This window comes from Giraffa tippelskirchi, chromosome 8, assembly GCF_054371585.1.
Source record: "Giraffa tippelskirchi isolate mGirTip1 chromosome 8, T2T-mGirTip1v1.2.pri, whole genome shotgun sequence".
Taxonomy (NCBI): domain Eukaryota; kingdom Metazoa; phylum Chordata; class Mammalia; order Artiodactyla; family Giraffidae; genus Giraffa; species Giraffa tippelskirchi.
The window spans coordinates 24,288,117-24,303,844 of NC_137282.1; the positions used below are offsets into that span (position 1 = coordinate 24,288,117).

General features: G+C 47.2%; 1 protein-coding gene and 1 non-coding gene across 5 annotated transcripts in view; one reads left to right on the top strand and one right to left on the bottom strand.

Moving 5' to 3' along the window:
• MTMR7 (myotubularin related protein 7) overlaps positions 1-15,728 on the bottom strand; it is a 155,384-nt gene that overhangs the window by 26,493 nt on the left and 113,163 nt on the right. For all 4 annotated transcript variants that reach the window (XM_081521626.1, XM_081521625.1, XM_081521623.1 and 1 more), the window contains 2 exons: positions 14,318-14,446; positions 4,050-4,184 (listed from right to left, as the gene is read on the bottom strand). In XM_081521626.1, the coding sequence (XP_081377752.1) occupies positions 4,050-4,184; positions 14,318-14,446 (264 nt within the window). The remainder of the gene's footprint in view (positions 1-4,049; positions 4,185-14,317; positions 14,447-15,728) is intronic.
• On the top strand, positions 1,239-1,311 carry TRNAQ-UUG (transfer RNA glutamine (anticodon UUG)). The gene has a single exon. It is a non-coding gene; the product is annotated as a tRNA-Gln (tRNA).

Here is a 15,728-nt window from a genome sequence, read left to right on the forward strand (position 1 = left end):
TTGAGCTACCAGGGAGTGGGGCGATAGAGAGGGTTAGAAAAAAAAAAAGGTAAATATCTCTTCTTAAAGCCAGAGAAGACTACTATTTTATCTCTGCTAGTCGTCACTGCTTTTCTGGTTAACACCTGACCCAAAGTGCTCTGACGTAAGTGTCCAAATCCCAGGGCAGGTCTGCAGGCTCTTGGTGGGGGTGGAACGTACAAAGCTCACTCACGTGGAGACCCACCTTGGCTTGAGCCTATTCTAGGGCCCCGGCTTCCCTCCCCAGCATGTACCCCGCAGTCCCCGCGGCCAGGAACCTCCAAGGGCAGAGCAGGGAGTGGACCCCAGCAGGCTGGCTTGTGTACAACTTCCCTTCTGGGCATCCACTGGACTCATGGCCCTCCCTCCATCCTTGTCCCGCCGAAGAGAAACAAGTAGACACCCCACTGCCCCAAACACCGTAGCTGCCCCCCTTGCCCTGCTCAGGGCCACGGGGGCAAGTCAGTGATTCACCCTCCGTAGACATGACCTCCTCACTGCCCCTCTGTCATGCACCCCGATCTTTACCACAGATCTTCCCAGATCTCCCCCCTTCACAGGGTGGAAACCACCTCACTATTGATTCCAGAGAGACACAACGTCCCACGTGACCTCCTGTTACACCGCTAAGGAAGCGCTCACAAGGTGACATCAAAGGCCACAGAGCCACGGCGCTGCCCTCGGAGAAGCAGCCAGGACCGGGGGCCGGGTGTTAGCTGAGAGGGTGCCCAGCCTGCCTCGCTGCTTCGCTCCACTGCCCTCCCAGGTGCCCGTGTTGGGGCTTGGCTCCCGGGCCTGCGGGCACCTCTGGCCCCGACTGAGCGCATACGAGCCAGCAGCTGGGTCTGCAGCTCTGAGTTCCCCGCCTCACTGTGACCGTGTACGGAGAGAACGACTCCCCACCTCCCGGAGCCTGACCTGAGGCTCCCCTGGAGATCAAGATAAGCCTAGATGTGAACCAGGGCTCTGCCCTGAGTGGTGTGACCTTGGGCAAATGCCTGAACCTCTCTAGATCTGAGACCTTATCAACAAAAGTGGAAAAAAAAAAAGAAAAGAAAAAACACTCCTCATTTGCAGGAGTATTGTAAGAGTTAAATGGGAAAGTGCCTGGCATTTTTACAAGCTTGGCAAAATCCTCAAAGTAATGATAAAGTCATGAGCGAGGCTGAGATAAAAGGAGTTTGATCTCATTTTAAAATTCAGCAACTACTGGGACTTCCCTGGTGGTCCAGTGGTTAAGACTCTGCACTTTGAATGCAGGGGATTTGGGTTCAATCCCTGGTCGGGGAACTCAAATCCCACATGCTGCGTCGTGCGGCCATTAAGATAAAAAATAACAATAAATAAAATAAAATTCAACATCTGACATCAACACGATCTCCTGTCTTCTTAATGCACTAAATTCTCACAGTAACATATGACCTTGAGAGGATGGTTTTTTTCTTAATAGATATTAAGTTGAGCTAAGGTTCTGAATGTGGCCTTTGCCTCCCTAGATTTTAATACCAACGAGCAGTTTAGCATCTGAGGTGAGCCTTGCTTCAAGGACAAGAATGACTTCTGACCTTTCTCTATTTCATTTAAACCTGCAAGCAAACCTAGCGAGGGCCCATTTGCCATGCCCACCGCCCACAGCAAACATGGACCCGGTCTCCTGGCTACTGAGAAACAAAAATCAACAGACATGATCTTTAAAAGAACGAACGCTCTAAACAAACAGTTTAAAATGCCTGTGAAGGTGTGTGTGTGTCGTCATACAGCACGACTTGTATGAGACACCAATTTTCTTTAATGGATCAGCCTCCAACTTCTTATCACCAAGAGCAAACACACTGAGTGCTAAATATACCCTTCAAATCAAATCCTTTGGATTAATTTCTTTTAAATCTGGACTACGCCTGGCTCAACAGCTGCCACATTGCCCAGAAGGTTTACATAACATAGTACACACTTGGATCGTTGGCCCTTAAATCAGCAGCCGAATCTGTTTGCCTCTATTTAAATCTGTGAAAATGGGATTGGAGAAGAGCAACCTAATTCACTTTAAAGCCCGTGTCTTTCCATCCCTTTATTATTATTGCTATTATTTGGCCAAGTGGTATGCAGGATCTTAGTTCCTCAAAGTGAAAGTTGCTCAGTTGTGTCTGACTCTTTGCCAACACCAAGCTCCTCTGTCCATGGAATTCTCCAGGCAAGAATATGAGAGAGGGTAGCCGTTCCTTTCTCCAGGGGATCTTTCCAACCAGAGATCAAACCGATGCCCCCTGCAATGGAAACACAGAGTCCTAACCAATGACTGCCAGGGAAGTCCCGGTCCTTTTCTTATTTTGTGTTTAGCATGTGTCTCTAAGACAGGCATTTGTGCAGCCGTCTCTGACTTAAGAAATTCAGAGCAACTCCACTAACCTGACACAAGAGGCAGAATGAAGACAAGGGAAAGTCAAGGTGAGAAGGATGAGGAAGCTTAGAGAAAAACACACATTGAAAGAGAGCTGCTGTAAAAGAGATTTTCCAGCATCTTTCGAGTAAAAATCCTCAAGCAGAGAAGCTATTTCTCCCGCAGACCAAAGCTCTCCCCTGTTGTGCTTTGAGGACTTTTCTAAAAGGAAGGGAATCCTTTACCTGTCATCTACTAGAATGTGATCTGGCTGGAATCTGGTTTGTCCTTGATCTACATGGTTGGTCTGCTCTACTGGCGTCTAAGAGTAACTCTTCCTCACCGCCCCGCCCCACCCCCTACGGCTGCCCCACAGCTGCCCGCCTATTAGACCATCCGGGACTGTTCTGAGGTCAGTGATGGAAGACATCTAACCACGTGATCGAGACCATGCATCACAATATTTGGTGACATGGGGCTCAGAGAAGCAGCAAAATTGCCAGGGTCTGGGTCAATCACACAATGAATAGTATCCAGTTTCCATGATTTCTCTTATTGGCCATGAGTTACAGACCCATGTCTGCAATTACCCACTCCATGGTAACTGATGTTTAACATTTTGAAGTCCTTATGTTCTTTCAACCTTTTAATGATTAAAATTTTTTTCTCACTATAATTTATAAAATAAAAGTTTGTTAAAATCCTCCTTTCACACCACAGGGGGGGAAAAACACCAAAAAAACCACTGTTAACAGTTTAATATACACACCCTTAAACTTTTTTCAGTGCATAGAATAATGCATAATTTTTATAATATAATTACTATTACATACATGGGATCATGTTATAGATTTCTGAAGCTCACTCTTGCTGTTTCACAGTACATCTCGGACACTGTTCTGCACCCACATGGAGAAAGAACATGTGCCCTTCTCTCTCATCACTCATAGACTGAGGTATATTTTCATAACTGGCAAGAAATTCTAATACCAAATGTGTTGAATTAATGGCCATATCACTCTGTCACCTCATTTTATCCTATATATTCCATGCCCCTCTTCTTGAATTCTACTAGGTGAGTGTTTAATCCTTCCAGATCTTTTTCTGTTTTAACTGACATTTTTACCTACCTGTAATTCGCTGTTTTCCATAGACACAGTAATATACATATTAATTTGCAACTTTTTTTTTTTTAAACTTAACATTCCATTTTGGAAATCTTTCCATGTTATAGACATAGTGGAATTAACTACTACAAGCTGAATTTGCAAGAGAAGAGGTGAACATCCCACAAACACTGAACTGCGGGACTTCCACAGTGAATCTCATATGGTTAGAGAAGAAAAGGTCCTTTTGTGAACAAACCAAAGAATAATCTGGCATGTTTAGGAGAGTGAGCTCCAGTGTTACACCACACTTTTGCCGTGTGCACTATGTACTGAGCACGAGGCTTGGAGCCGGGAAAGATCAAAAATCTCTGCTGTCGTCAGGCCCTCCCAGAGCTCAGGGCCCCGGGAAGCAGTCAGGCAGGGCAGCCGGTGTGTAAAGGGAAATGGCCCCTCTGCAGCCGGTGCTCCCTGAGCGGGTGAGGCCTCATCTCTCCTCCATGAGTCAGAGCTGCAAAGACATACATCAGCGTGGCGACACTCACCTTGGGCCGAGTGTCCACGACGTAAATGAAGTCGCTTCCTGGGTTGGCCTTCCTGATGGCCTGCAGCATCTGTTCATCCTCCAGGCACCGGGCGCTGAAGCCGGACAGGGGCTGGCTGCTCCGGCAGATGGAGGCCTGTGGGGAGAGGCCGCGGCAACACGCCAGCATCAGGCAGCGGGTCGACTGTGCCCCACAAGACCCTCAGGACCGTCACCACCACAAAGGCCACTCACCCCCATCCCCCGGTTTACTTGAGCCCTTGGCTTGTGAAAGTATCAGTGCTTTCAGGAAATCGAAGTTGGTGTCTTTCTAACAAAAAACCATTACATGGGCAAGCAATGCAAAAAGCTTCTCTGAGTAACAACTAGGATGCATAAGCATGGGCTTCCCAGGTGGCGCTAGTGGTAAAAAAAAATAACCTGCCTGTCAGTGCAGGAGACATAAGAGACTTGGACTCGATCCCTGGGTCGGGAAGATTCCCTGGAGAACGATATGGCAACCCACTCCAGTATTCTTGCCTGGAAAATTCCACAGACAGAGGAGCCTGGCAGGCTACAGTCCCTGGGGTCACAGAGAGTCGGACATGGTTGAGCATGCACGCATGCAAGGTTGTTTAGGTAGGATGCAAATGATGAAATGTAAAACCATCTAAATAGTCTACTTTGCCTGACACCACTGCATCTTCCTGCCAAAGTAGAAATATAAAGTAACTCTTCTCCTAAAAATTATAAAAGTTACTTCTTCAGTGTTTCCATCATTTACTAGCTCACTTAGAAACATCATAAAACCCTCAAACAGATTCTCATTCTAAACAGGGGAGTGTTCTTGGTGACAGAGCCCGGGCTGCTGCCGGGGTCTAAGGACAGGAGGCTCAGCCCTCGGCTGGCACAGGTGGGTTAGAAACAAGGGCTTCCTTGGGAACCGACCTGTGTGCTGTTCTGCGATTTCCCTGTTCTGTGATTCCAATGGAGTACCCTGAACTGGTAAAGAATCCGCCTGCAATGCAGGGCACCTGGGTTCGATCCCTGGGTTGGGAAGATCCCCTGGAGAAGGGAAAGGCTACCCACTCCAGTATTCCAGCCTGGAGAATTCCATGGACTTTAGAGTCCATGAGGTCACAAAGAGTTGGACACAGCTGAGTGACTTTCACTTTCACTTTTCGCCCTGAACTGTGGGACGATGTACACAATAGCATAAACATCATTCTGAGTTATTAATGGGTGAGTATAGCCACAACCTCGCAGCTGTGAAACTCACACTTTTGTGGCAAAGTACTTCCTATGAATTTAGATTTTATTTTAACACTTAGATTGAAGTCAAATTGCGAAATACAATCTAGGAATGACTCTTCTGAAGAATCTGCACTGAGCCTGGGTACCCACGTGTACAAGGGTGGAGGTGCCCCCTGGCTCAGGGAAGGGGGCAGTGCTTAGGAGGGAAACCTCCCCTGGAAAGAGCCATGGCATAGCCCGTTCTGGCGCCCGCATGCTAGACTCCATCCTGGAAGGCACCCCGGCTCTGAGTCCAAGTGCAGCTTAACTGTCCTTTAGGCTCATCCCAGGGCTCCTTAGCCGGGCTTGGGTTTCTCCAGAGAAAGGTGAGCTCTGGGGCTCCTCGCTGGAGAAGGCAGGATATTTCTTACTAACTATATGATCCTCAGGTGGCGCTAGTGGTAAAGAACCCATCTGCCAATTCAGGAGACTTAAGAGACATGGGTTCGATCCCTGGGTTGGGAAGATCCCCTGGAGAAGGGCACGGCAACCCACTCCTGTATTCTGGTCTGGAGAATCCCATGGACAGAGGAGCCTGGTGAGCTACAGTTCATAGGGTTGCAAAGGGTCCGATATGACTGAGGCAACTTAGCGTGTGAGTGCGCACGTACACACACACACACACACATGATCCACACACACAGACACACACAGACACACACACACACGATCCTCCAGCTGAAAACCTGCTGGCAGGACGGAGAATTGCAGACATTTCTAACAATTGCTAACAGCAACCGTCTGAGGGTTCCAGTACATTCTGTAACAGAGCGGCAATTACTGAGGGGCTCCAGGAACTCTGGGCCTGCAGCCAGAATTCAGGAGGGGGGTGCCTGAAGAGTGGGAAGCAAGGCAAAGGGCTTGAGTTGCTGGCAACAGATGTCCAACCACAGGGTGGAGGAGGAAGGGCCCGGGGCGTCTGACCACAGATGGGCGGCCAGCCAGCAAAAGGAGAGCCAGGGGCTAGGCATGTGATGGCAGGGACCGGGGCGGGGTGGGGGGGCGAACGGGGACAACAGGCGAGCTGCATCCTGTGCAGAAAGCAAATTGCCACGGATGGCTTTCATGGAGCTTCACATGGGCTCCCGTGTCTTCTGATGTTTAGAGGGGTCAGGTCAGCTACCCTGTCTGACCGAGCAGAGAACAGTTCTGAGCTGCTTAATCTGGGCTAAAGAAATACTAATTAAGGACCGCTACCATCAGGCAGCTTCTCAGATCCTATCAGAAGAGCTTGATGGGGAAGAGAACATTTTAAAATGAGTGTTTGTCCAAGCAAGCATGCAGCACACTGAAACTCACTCAACTAGTGGGTCTCTAACTATGAAATGAAGCCAGTCAGTGACAACAACCATTGCTAATTACCTCCAGGCTGAGAAAACTGCTTTCAGCGAAGGGTTAAGTCAGAACAGAGTTCTACTATGAGATGAACAAGTCGATAAATTAAACCAGATATATTAAACAGACTACATTTTAATATTTTGTGGTTACATTTTCCTAGTAATGTACAGATGGGCTCCAAACAGACTTCGTCACTGACTCAGTGATTACTGGCACACTGCTGTACACGTGATCAGTTGTGTACTTGATCAGTAACCTCAAGGTGCCCGTGTCCACCCTACACACACCCCAGAGAGTCAGACTGTTGACAGACTCTCACCATCACCTGGTGGCCTGTCTTACTGATGTCAGCCACACGAGAGCAGAGACAGAACTCAATCGTCAACTGTCACGAGCACACCATTAATAGAGCTACTGAAAAAAACAGCCAATGTTTTTTGAATGCTTCCTATATGGTGGCCACTATTATAAGAACTCTGTGTATGCTTAATCTTCCCAACTACCATGTACACTAAGATCTATTATTTGCTCCATTTGATAGATGAGACAACCAAGGGACAGAGAGGTGAAGTAATTCTCCCAAGGTCACACAGCTAGTAACTGGGGAAGCCTGGAATTGAATCCAGGCAAAATATTTCCTGATTCTGGATTCTGAACCAACACAACACAGCGTCCATGTATGTAAATAAGTCAGGAAGCATGATACAGAATTAAGTTGCAGGATTCAAAAAAAGCTGGCTTTTAACTCAGCTGGTAAAGAATCTGCCTGCAACGCAGGAGACCCTGATTCGATTGCTGGGTCTCGAAGATCCCCTTGAGAATGGATAGGCTACCCATTCCAGCATTCTTGGGCTTCCCTGGTGGCTCAGACAGTTAAGAACCTGTCGGCAATGTGGGAGACCTGGGTTTAATCCCTGGGTTGGGAAGATCCCCTAGAGGAGGGTGTGGCCACCCACTCCAGTATTCTTACCTGGAGAATCCCCATGGACAGAGGAGCCTGGTGGGCTATACAGTCCATGGGATCGCAAAGAGTCAGACATGACTGAGCAACTAAGCACAGTGCTCTCACTTCCTTTATAATCTTAGGTGATTTACCTGTCATCTCTGAACCTTCGTTTTCCCATCTTTAATATGGATATAACAATAATAACAAAACTACAGAGTGGGTAAGGTAGATAACGCACCTAGAACTATGCCTAATGCAGTTAGTTTCAGTAAACATTATTTATAAAAGGAGGGCAAGATGGTCTGTATTTTTCTTACGAAAAAACTGCCTCTTTGGAAATCTTTCAGAATTGGGTTCTGAGAGATCTGTACTGTGAATTTGGAAAGCCATGCTATTAACAATTTAAAAGCAGAACTGCTTTCTTAAAAATAATTAAGATACTTAATAAATAAGAACAGAGGATACAGCAGCTTCCAAACACAAGTGACACAGATAAGCTCCCCAACTGTGATCTACAAAGCTGTTTAATGTTTGATATCCAAAATGATTCTGGATGGCTCCAGGTAACTCCTGGAGTATGGTGCAAGGCCTGAAAGTAATATCACGTGCTGCCCACAGCACCTCATAAATTGGGGTGGCCTTGAATGGCCAAAAAAGATCTTCACGACCCAGATAATCACGATAGTGTGATCACTCACACTCACCTAGAGACAGACATCCTGGAATGTGAAGTCAAGTGGGCCTTAGAAAGCACCACTACGAACAAAGCTAGTGGAGGTGATGGAATTCCAGTTGAGCTATTTCAAATCCTCAAAGGTGATGCTGTGAAAGTGCTGCACTCGATATGCCAGCAAATTTGGAAAACTCAGCAGTGGCCACAGGACTGGAAAACGTCAGTTTTCATTCCAATCCCAAAGAAAGGCAATGCCAAAGAATGTTCAAACTACTACACAATTGCACTCATCTCACATGCTAGTAAAGTAATGCTCAAAATTCTCCAGGCCAGGCTTCAGCAATACGTGAACCGTGAACTTCCAGATGTTCAAGCTGGTCTTAGAAAAGGCAGAGGAACCAGAGATCAAATTGCCAACATCCATTGGATCATCAAAAAAACAAGAGAGTTCCAGAAAAACATCTATTTCTGCTTTATTGACTATGTCAAAGCCTTTGACTGTGTGGATCACAATAAACTGTGAAAAATTCTGAAAGAGATGGGAATACCAGACCATCTGACCTGACTCTTGAGAAACCTGTATGCAGGTCAGGAAGCAACAGTTAGAACTGGACATGGAACAACAGACTGGTTCCAAATAGGAAAAGGAGTACGTCAAGGCTGTATATTGTCACCCCGCTTATTTAACAGAGAACATCATGAGAAATGCTAGGCTGGAGGAAGCACAAGCTGGAATCAAGTCTGCTGGGAGAAATATCAATAACCTCAGATATGCAGATGACACCACCCTTATGGCAGAAAGTGAAGAGGAACTAAAAAGCCTCTTGATGAAAGTGAAAGAGGAGAGTGAAAAAGTTGGCTTAAAGCTCAACATTCAGAAAACTAAGATCATGGCATCTAGTCCCATCACTTCATGGCAAATAGATGGGGCAACAGTGGAAACAGTGGCTGTCTTTATTTTTTTAGGCTCCAAAATCACTGCAGATGGTGATTGCAGCCATGAAACTAAAAGATGCTTACTCCTTGGCAGGAAAGTTATGACCAACCTAGACAGCGTATTAAAAGCAGAGACATTACTTTGTCCACAAAGGTCCATCTAGTCAAGGCTATGGTTTTTCCAGTAGTCATGCATGGATGTGAGAGTTGGACTATAAAAAAAGCTGAGCACCAAAGAATTGATGCTTTTGAAATGTGATGTTAGAGATGACTCTTGAGAGTCCCTTGGACTGCAAGGAGATCCAATCAGTCCATCCTAAAGGAGATCAGTCCTGGGTGTTCATTGGAAGGACTGATGTTGAAGCTGAAACTCCAATACTTTGGCCACCTGACACGAAGAGCTGACTCATTTGAAAAGACCCTGGTCCTGGGTGTTCATTGGAAGGACTGATGTTGAAGCTGAAACTCCAATACTTTGGCCACCTGACACGAAGAGCTGACTCATTTGAAAAGACTGAGGGCAGGAAGAAAAGGGGGTGACAGAAGATGAGGTGGTTGGATGGCATCACAGACTCAATGGGCATGGGTTTGGGTGGACTCCGGGAGGTGGTAATGGACAGGGAGGCCTGGCATGCTCTGGTTCATGGGGTCGCAAAGAGTCGGACACGCCTGAGCAACTGAACTGAACTGAATGGCCAGCAGCAAGTTCCCCTCCATACCCTGCTTCCGTGGGTACAAGTCTCCCAGTGGACCAGGTGAAGCTCCTTCTCGTTCCCAAGTAGTGGGTTTTATTCCCTGCCAGCCTGTGGAATTACTCAAACAAGCCAATCACATCCTCCGCTGAGAACCAGGGGTCCCCTCACCCTCTTGATGCTACAAAGCCTGCCTCTACCATCCCTGCTGGTCCACTCTATTCCTGACAGCCCCCTGCCTATGGCCCTGCCTGGCAGGCAGTGCCCTCCTCCCCTGGGCAGTGAGCGTATGCAACTAATAAACTGCTGTCAACCTCATCTGTCCAGTGTCAGGTGTCACGTGTTTTAGACATCCCACTAATCCTAGGACAGGAATCCCGACCTCACCAACGGGTAAACAGGAGGTGATGTAACACCATGTATGATGAAAGCTGAAACAAAATGAATTATATACCATCAGCAAGGGGATTTACATCCAAGGACCCTCATGAGGATTTCCTGTTTCTGACATGAGGTACATGGCAAGCTTTTCTTAATCACCAATTCCCGCTACCCAACACTAGCCAACTCGTCTCACCAACAAAATCTTTGGTGCTCCTTGGTAACAAGGTGCTATGTGAGAAATGGTATTTAACTAGAAAATGTGATACTTACTCACAAGCCTAAGTTCTACTGGCATCACCGACTTGATGGACTTGAGTTTGAGCAAGCTCTGGGAGTTGGTGATGGACAGGGAAGCCTGGCGTGCTGCAGTCCATGGGGTCAAAAAGAGTCAGACACGACTGAGCGACTGAACTGAACTGAAGTTCTACTGCAGTAGGAATACATACTAAAGTCTAAAATGGCTAAAATCACAAAAAGGGACCTCCCTGGTGGTCCAGTGGTTAAGAATTCATCTGCCAATGCAGGGGTACGGGTTCGATCCCTGGTCCTGGAAGAATCCACATGCCTCAGGGGCAACTAAGCCCATGCACCACAGATAATGAGCCTAAGCTCTAGAGCCCTCAAGCTGCAACTACTGAAGCTTGTGCTCCTAAAGCCCATGCTCTGCAATGAGAAGCCATGGCAATGAGAAGCCCCACGCACCCCAACTAGACAGGAGCCCCTACTCGCTGCAACTAGACAGCCTGCATGCAGCAATGAAGACTCAGCAGAGCCTAAATAAATAAAGTTATAAAAAAAGATAAAAATAAAACCACAAAAAGGAAGAAACACAGGTCAGCAAACTTAGGAACTTTACTTTTCACTGAAGACCACCTGGTTGGAGTGTGAGTTTTGTTTTTGCTGAGCGACATCATCAAAAACTGCACTGATATTTCCCGTGTTTCCCACAGAACCACAGAAACCCACCTTCACTAATGAGGATGCTTCCTGCTATAAAAATCCCTGGTCAGCTCGGAAGCATGACATAATTAACCTGGATATTAAAGCCCAAGTTAGTCGCTCAGTGAAAAGCCAGTGGAGTATTTATCAGGTTCGTTTTAAGAGTGGGTGGAAGATCAGGGACTCAGCCTTCCCAAAGCACAGAAGTATTTCCTCTCAGTTCCGATTCCGTAAAGACTGGACGTTTCTCTAGCCCGACTTTGGTTGCTGTTGGTTTTAATTTACCTGCCTACTTAACTGACCTTGTGCTTAGTCGCTCAGTCATGTCTAACTCTCTGCGACCTCACTGACTGTAGCCAGCCAGGCTCCTCTGTCCATGGGATTCTCCAGGCAAGAATACCGGAGTGGGCTGCCATTCTCTCCTCCAGGGGATCCTCCTGATACAGGGATCAAACCTGGGTCTCCTGCATTGCAGGCAGATTCTTTACCATCTGAGCCACCAAGGAAGCCCTGAATATTGTTATAAACCCACAAATTTGATTGTATTTGACCTGCAGCATAGACGTTAGGTCCCCAGGCTGGGAGAGTGGGTGTGTGGGTACCTGAACATGAAGTATCTCCCTGGGGCAACTGGATCCTTTAGCCACACTTACAGAACATCTCTATTCTGCATCCTGTAAGAGGAGCTAAAACTTAAAGGACTGTCTGCTTTAAATTTTTAAGTTCAGGAGATCAATTATTTTGAACTATAACTAATAGCTATGTGAGTTCATTTCCAAGCTTGGAGATCAAGCAGAGGACAGCACCCGAGAGCGGGAACGGGCTGATGAGGGTCTGACGTCAGCAGGCAGAGAGGCCGGCCTCTGCGGTCTAACTGCTAAAAATTCTCTCCCATCCTCAGACATGACATATTTGCCCTTTATGATACTCACACTGACCAAAAAATAACCCCTTTTCTCAAGAAAATCCAAGCAGAAGGAAAAGAAGCAGGATGAGTGCCATGCTCACGTTTTCAACACCCAGCACATCCCCACCTCTGAAATAACAATAAAAGATCCTCCCTTTCTCTCCTCTCTTGTTTACCGATGGATGCTACAAAAAAGACTACATGTTACTGGCAGCCTAAATTCAACTATTCAATACAATATCATGAAATTCCACACCCCTTTGCATCCCATCATTAAAAAAAAAAAAAAAAAGATTCACATCTTCCTTTTCCTCTCACCGTAGCACCAGCTCTGTGTAGGCTGAAATATATTAGGAGTCAAATAATGTAAGACATTGGGCTTCCCAGGTGGTGCTAGTGGTAAAGAGCCCACCTGCCAATGCAGGAGACTTAAGAGATGTGGGTTCGATCCCTGGATTGGAAAGATCCCCTGGAGGAGGGCCCAGCACTCACTCCAGTGTTCTTCCCTGGAGAATCCCAGGGACAGAGGAACCTGGCAGGCTACAGTTCACGGGGTTGCAAAGAGTCAGATATGACTGAGCGACTTAGCAAAGCATAAAGCACAATATAGGACATTAATGAAGTTACTTGACTTCCTCAGACCATTTCAGAGCAGTGAGTGTAACTGAAAATAACACCATTTGTATCCTTTTAGTTAACAGAATGTACACTGCTGAATAAATATTTCCCTTCAAAGTGGGCAACGCTGAAGGCCACACTCTTACTCTGGCCAAGCTGGCATTGCTCAGAGTATTTTTCAAGGCCTCCTTTTAAGAGCGGACATAGGACTTCCATGGTGGTCTAGCGGTTGGTTCAGGAAGATCCCGCATGCCGCAGGGGCAACTAAGCCCACAAACCACAACTACTAAAGTCCACGCACCTAGAGTCTGGGCTCTGCAACAAGAGAAGCACCACAGTGAGAAGCCTGCACAACACAACTAGAGAGTCACCGCCACTCGCCGCAACTACAGAAAGGCTGCATGCAGCAACAAAAATCCAGCATAGCAAAAAGTTAAATACCATTTTTTTGTTAAAAGCAAAAACAGACATAGACCCTGCCCTCCATCCATACCTGCCTATAGGTCCATGCATGGCACACACACTTACACACATCTGCTGCAATTGGCAGGCTCCTCTGTCCACAGTATTTTCCAGGCAAGAATACGGGAGCTGGTTGCCATTTCCTACTCCAAGGGATCGTCCCAACCCAGGGATCGAACCCATGTCTCTCAAGCCTCTTGCATTGGCAAGTGGATTGTTTACCAATGGCGCCACTTGGGAAGTCCCCATCAAACAGTTCCGAATTAAAGTCAAGTGCCTGTGTGCATGCATGCTCAGTCGTGTCTGACTCTTTAGGACCCCATGGACTGTAGCCCACCAGGCTCCTCTGTCCATGGAATTCTCCAGGCAAGAATGCTGGAGTGGGTTGCCATGCCCTCCTCCAGGGGATCTTCCCCACCCAGGGATCAAACCCAGTCTCTTACATCTCCTGCACTGGCAGGCAGGGTCTTCACCACTGCGCCACCCAAACTTTTTCTCCTGGCTAAAGTCAAATGACTTCTAAACCAGGGAGCTGACACCATTTTTGTCTTCCCAGATTAGCTTCTTTGTCCTTTACAGAAATGGAAGCATAGTTTTTGGTTGTTTACATGGTTACCTGTAAGACTGGGTTTTCTCACCTGCCGTGTGCAGTTCTAACCAACAGGATGTGAGCAGCTCACACATATTACATATCAAAGGCACTAGATGCTGGAAATATATATATATGTGTGTGTGTGTGTATATATATATATATATGCCATTTAAAAAAAGAAAACGAGTGTGCCATGACTTTGAAGGCTTTTCTAAACCAGGCATTGCAATGGCTTATCCAGAGAGAGCCTCTCAAGGTGACCGGTTAGAAGACGTGCTCACTGAAATGACTCCCATCCCTTTACTGTCAAATACACACGGGAGGTCAACATTCACGGGAGATAAGGCTTTAACACAAGTTGTGTTGTGCCATACCACACACACAGCAACATCCACATACTTGAAAAGGAATTCAAACCCACACACAGGGCAGAAGGCTCCTGGAAAAAGGCCTGTTTATGATAAAAGAAGCAAAGCAAAGCCTGAAACAAAAGCATGCCTTAAGACTTACGTGGTTATCTTTATAGTAGTAAGAAAGGGCAGGAAATCGCCGTCTGCTCCGGAACTTGGAACTCCCCACTATGATGTGTGCCGTGGCCGACTTGGGAACGTACAGTTCGGTCGGGTAGGAGTCACAGACCTGGCGTGGAAAACACAAGGGGGTGTTTAGGCCTCGTCGTGCTGTGCAAACTGCCACCAGAAATTCCACTCCACCGGGCTTGCGGGTGGCATACTTCAGTTTTCTTAAGTTACAGAGCTGCTGCAGAGAAAATGAAGCTCTGATGCTAAGAAACCACAGTGAAACAGAGTCAGCCACGCTTTAGCCTCCTGCCTTGGGCACTGCCCCTTATCTTCAAGGGCTCTTCATGGGAGTGGGAGGCAAGACAAGGATCAATGGGCGTTTCTTCCATCAAAAAGGGAAAAGCAATTTTGCATCCTGGCCACTGAGAAAATGTCAGCTATCTGTTCGACACAGCCCCACCCTGGGAGACGATGTCCTCCTCGAGGCTCCTTCTGTCCCCAGCACGTCCTCCATGTGCTCCTCCCTGAGGCAACAGTCAAGCCAGTGTGCTCTCTGGACCCCTCTCCCCTCCAACCTCCCAAGCTCATCTTCAGGGCCAACTCAGGGCCTCTCCCCCAGCACTGCCTAGCATTCCACCCCTCACCATGCATTAAAACAGCTTGCTGCTTTTTATGTGTGGATTTTACAAGTCAGAAGAAATGAGTTACTGTTTCTGCGCACCCCTGAAAATGATTCCCCCGGTGGAATCTCTGGAGCCTTGGAATGGTCTTGGGAATTTTATCAGAAATTAGGGGTTTAGGGGACTTTCCCTGGTGGTCCAGGGACTAGGACTCCACTCTGAGCTTCCAAGCCGGGTCGGGGGTGGGGGGGCCCGGGTTTGATCCCTGGTCGGGAAACTGGGTCTACACATGCCACAACTCAGAGTTCACATGCTGCAACTAAGTGCAGCCAAATTAAAACATAGATTAAGGCTTTTTAAAAACCATCTTACAAAAAAGAAATCAGGGGTTTAGAACCCGGTTCCAGTTTGCCAACTTTATGACTTTCGAGAAATCAAACTACTGAGCACTTGCTACCCTCTTAAGACTTACAGGGAACAAAAATTACATCGCCCGGGGCCGATACAAGCACCAAATCAGGTAACATCCACAAGACTCTTCACCCATTAGGTCTGAGAAAAGTGGAAGTGGTGGCAAGAGTAATCGTAGTTGACTTGCTGCCAGACACACAATTTGCTTTGATATTGGTCAACCCATCTTTTGGGGCTTCCCTGATAGCTTCGTGGTAAAGAATCGGCCTGCTAGTGCAGGACACAAGTTTGTTCCCTGGTCCAGGAAGATCCCCTGGAGGGGGATGAAATGGCAACCTACTCCAGTGTTCTTACCTGGGAAATCCCATG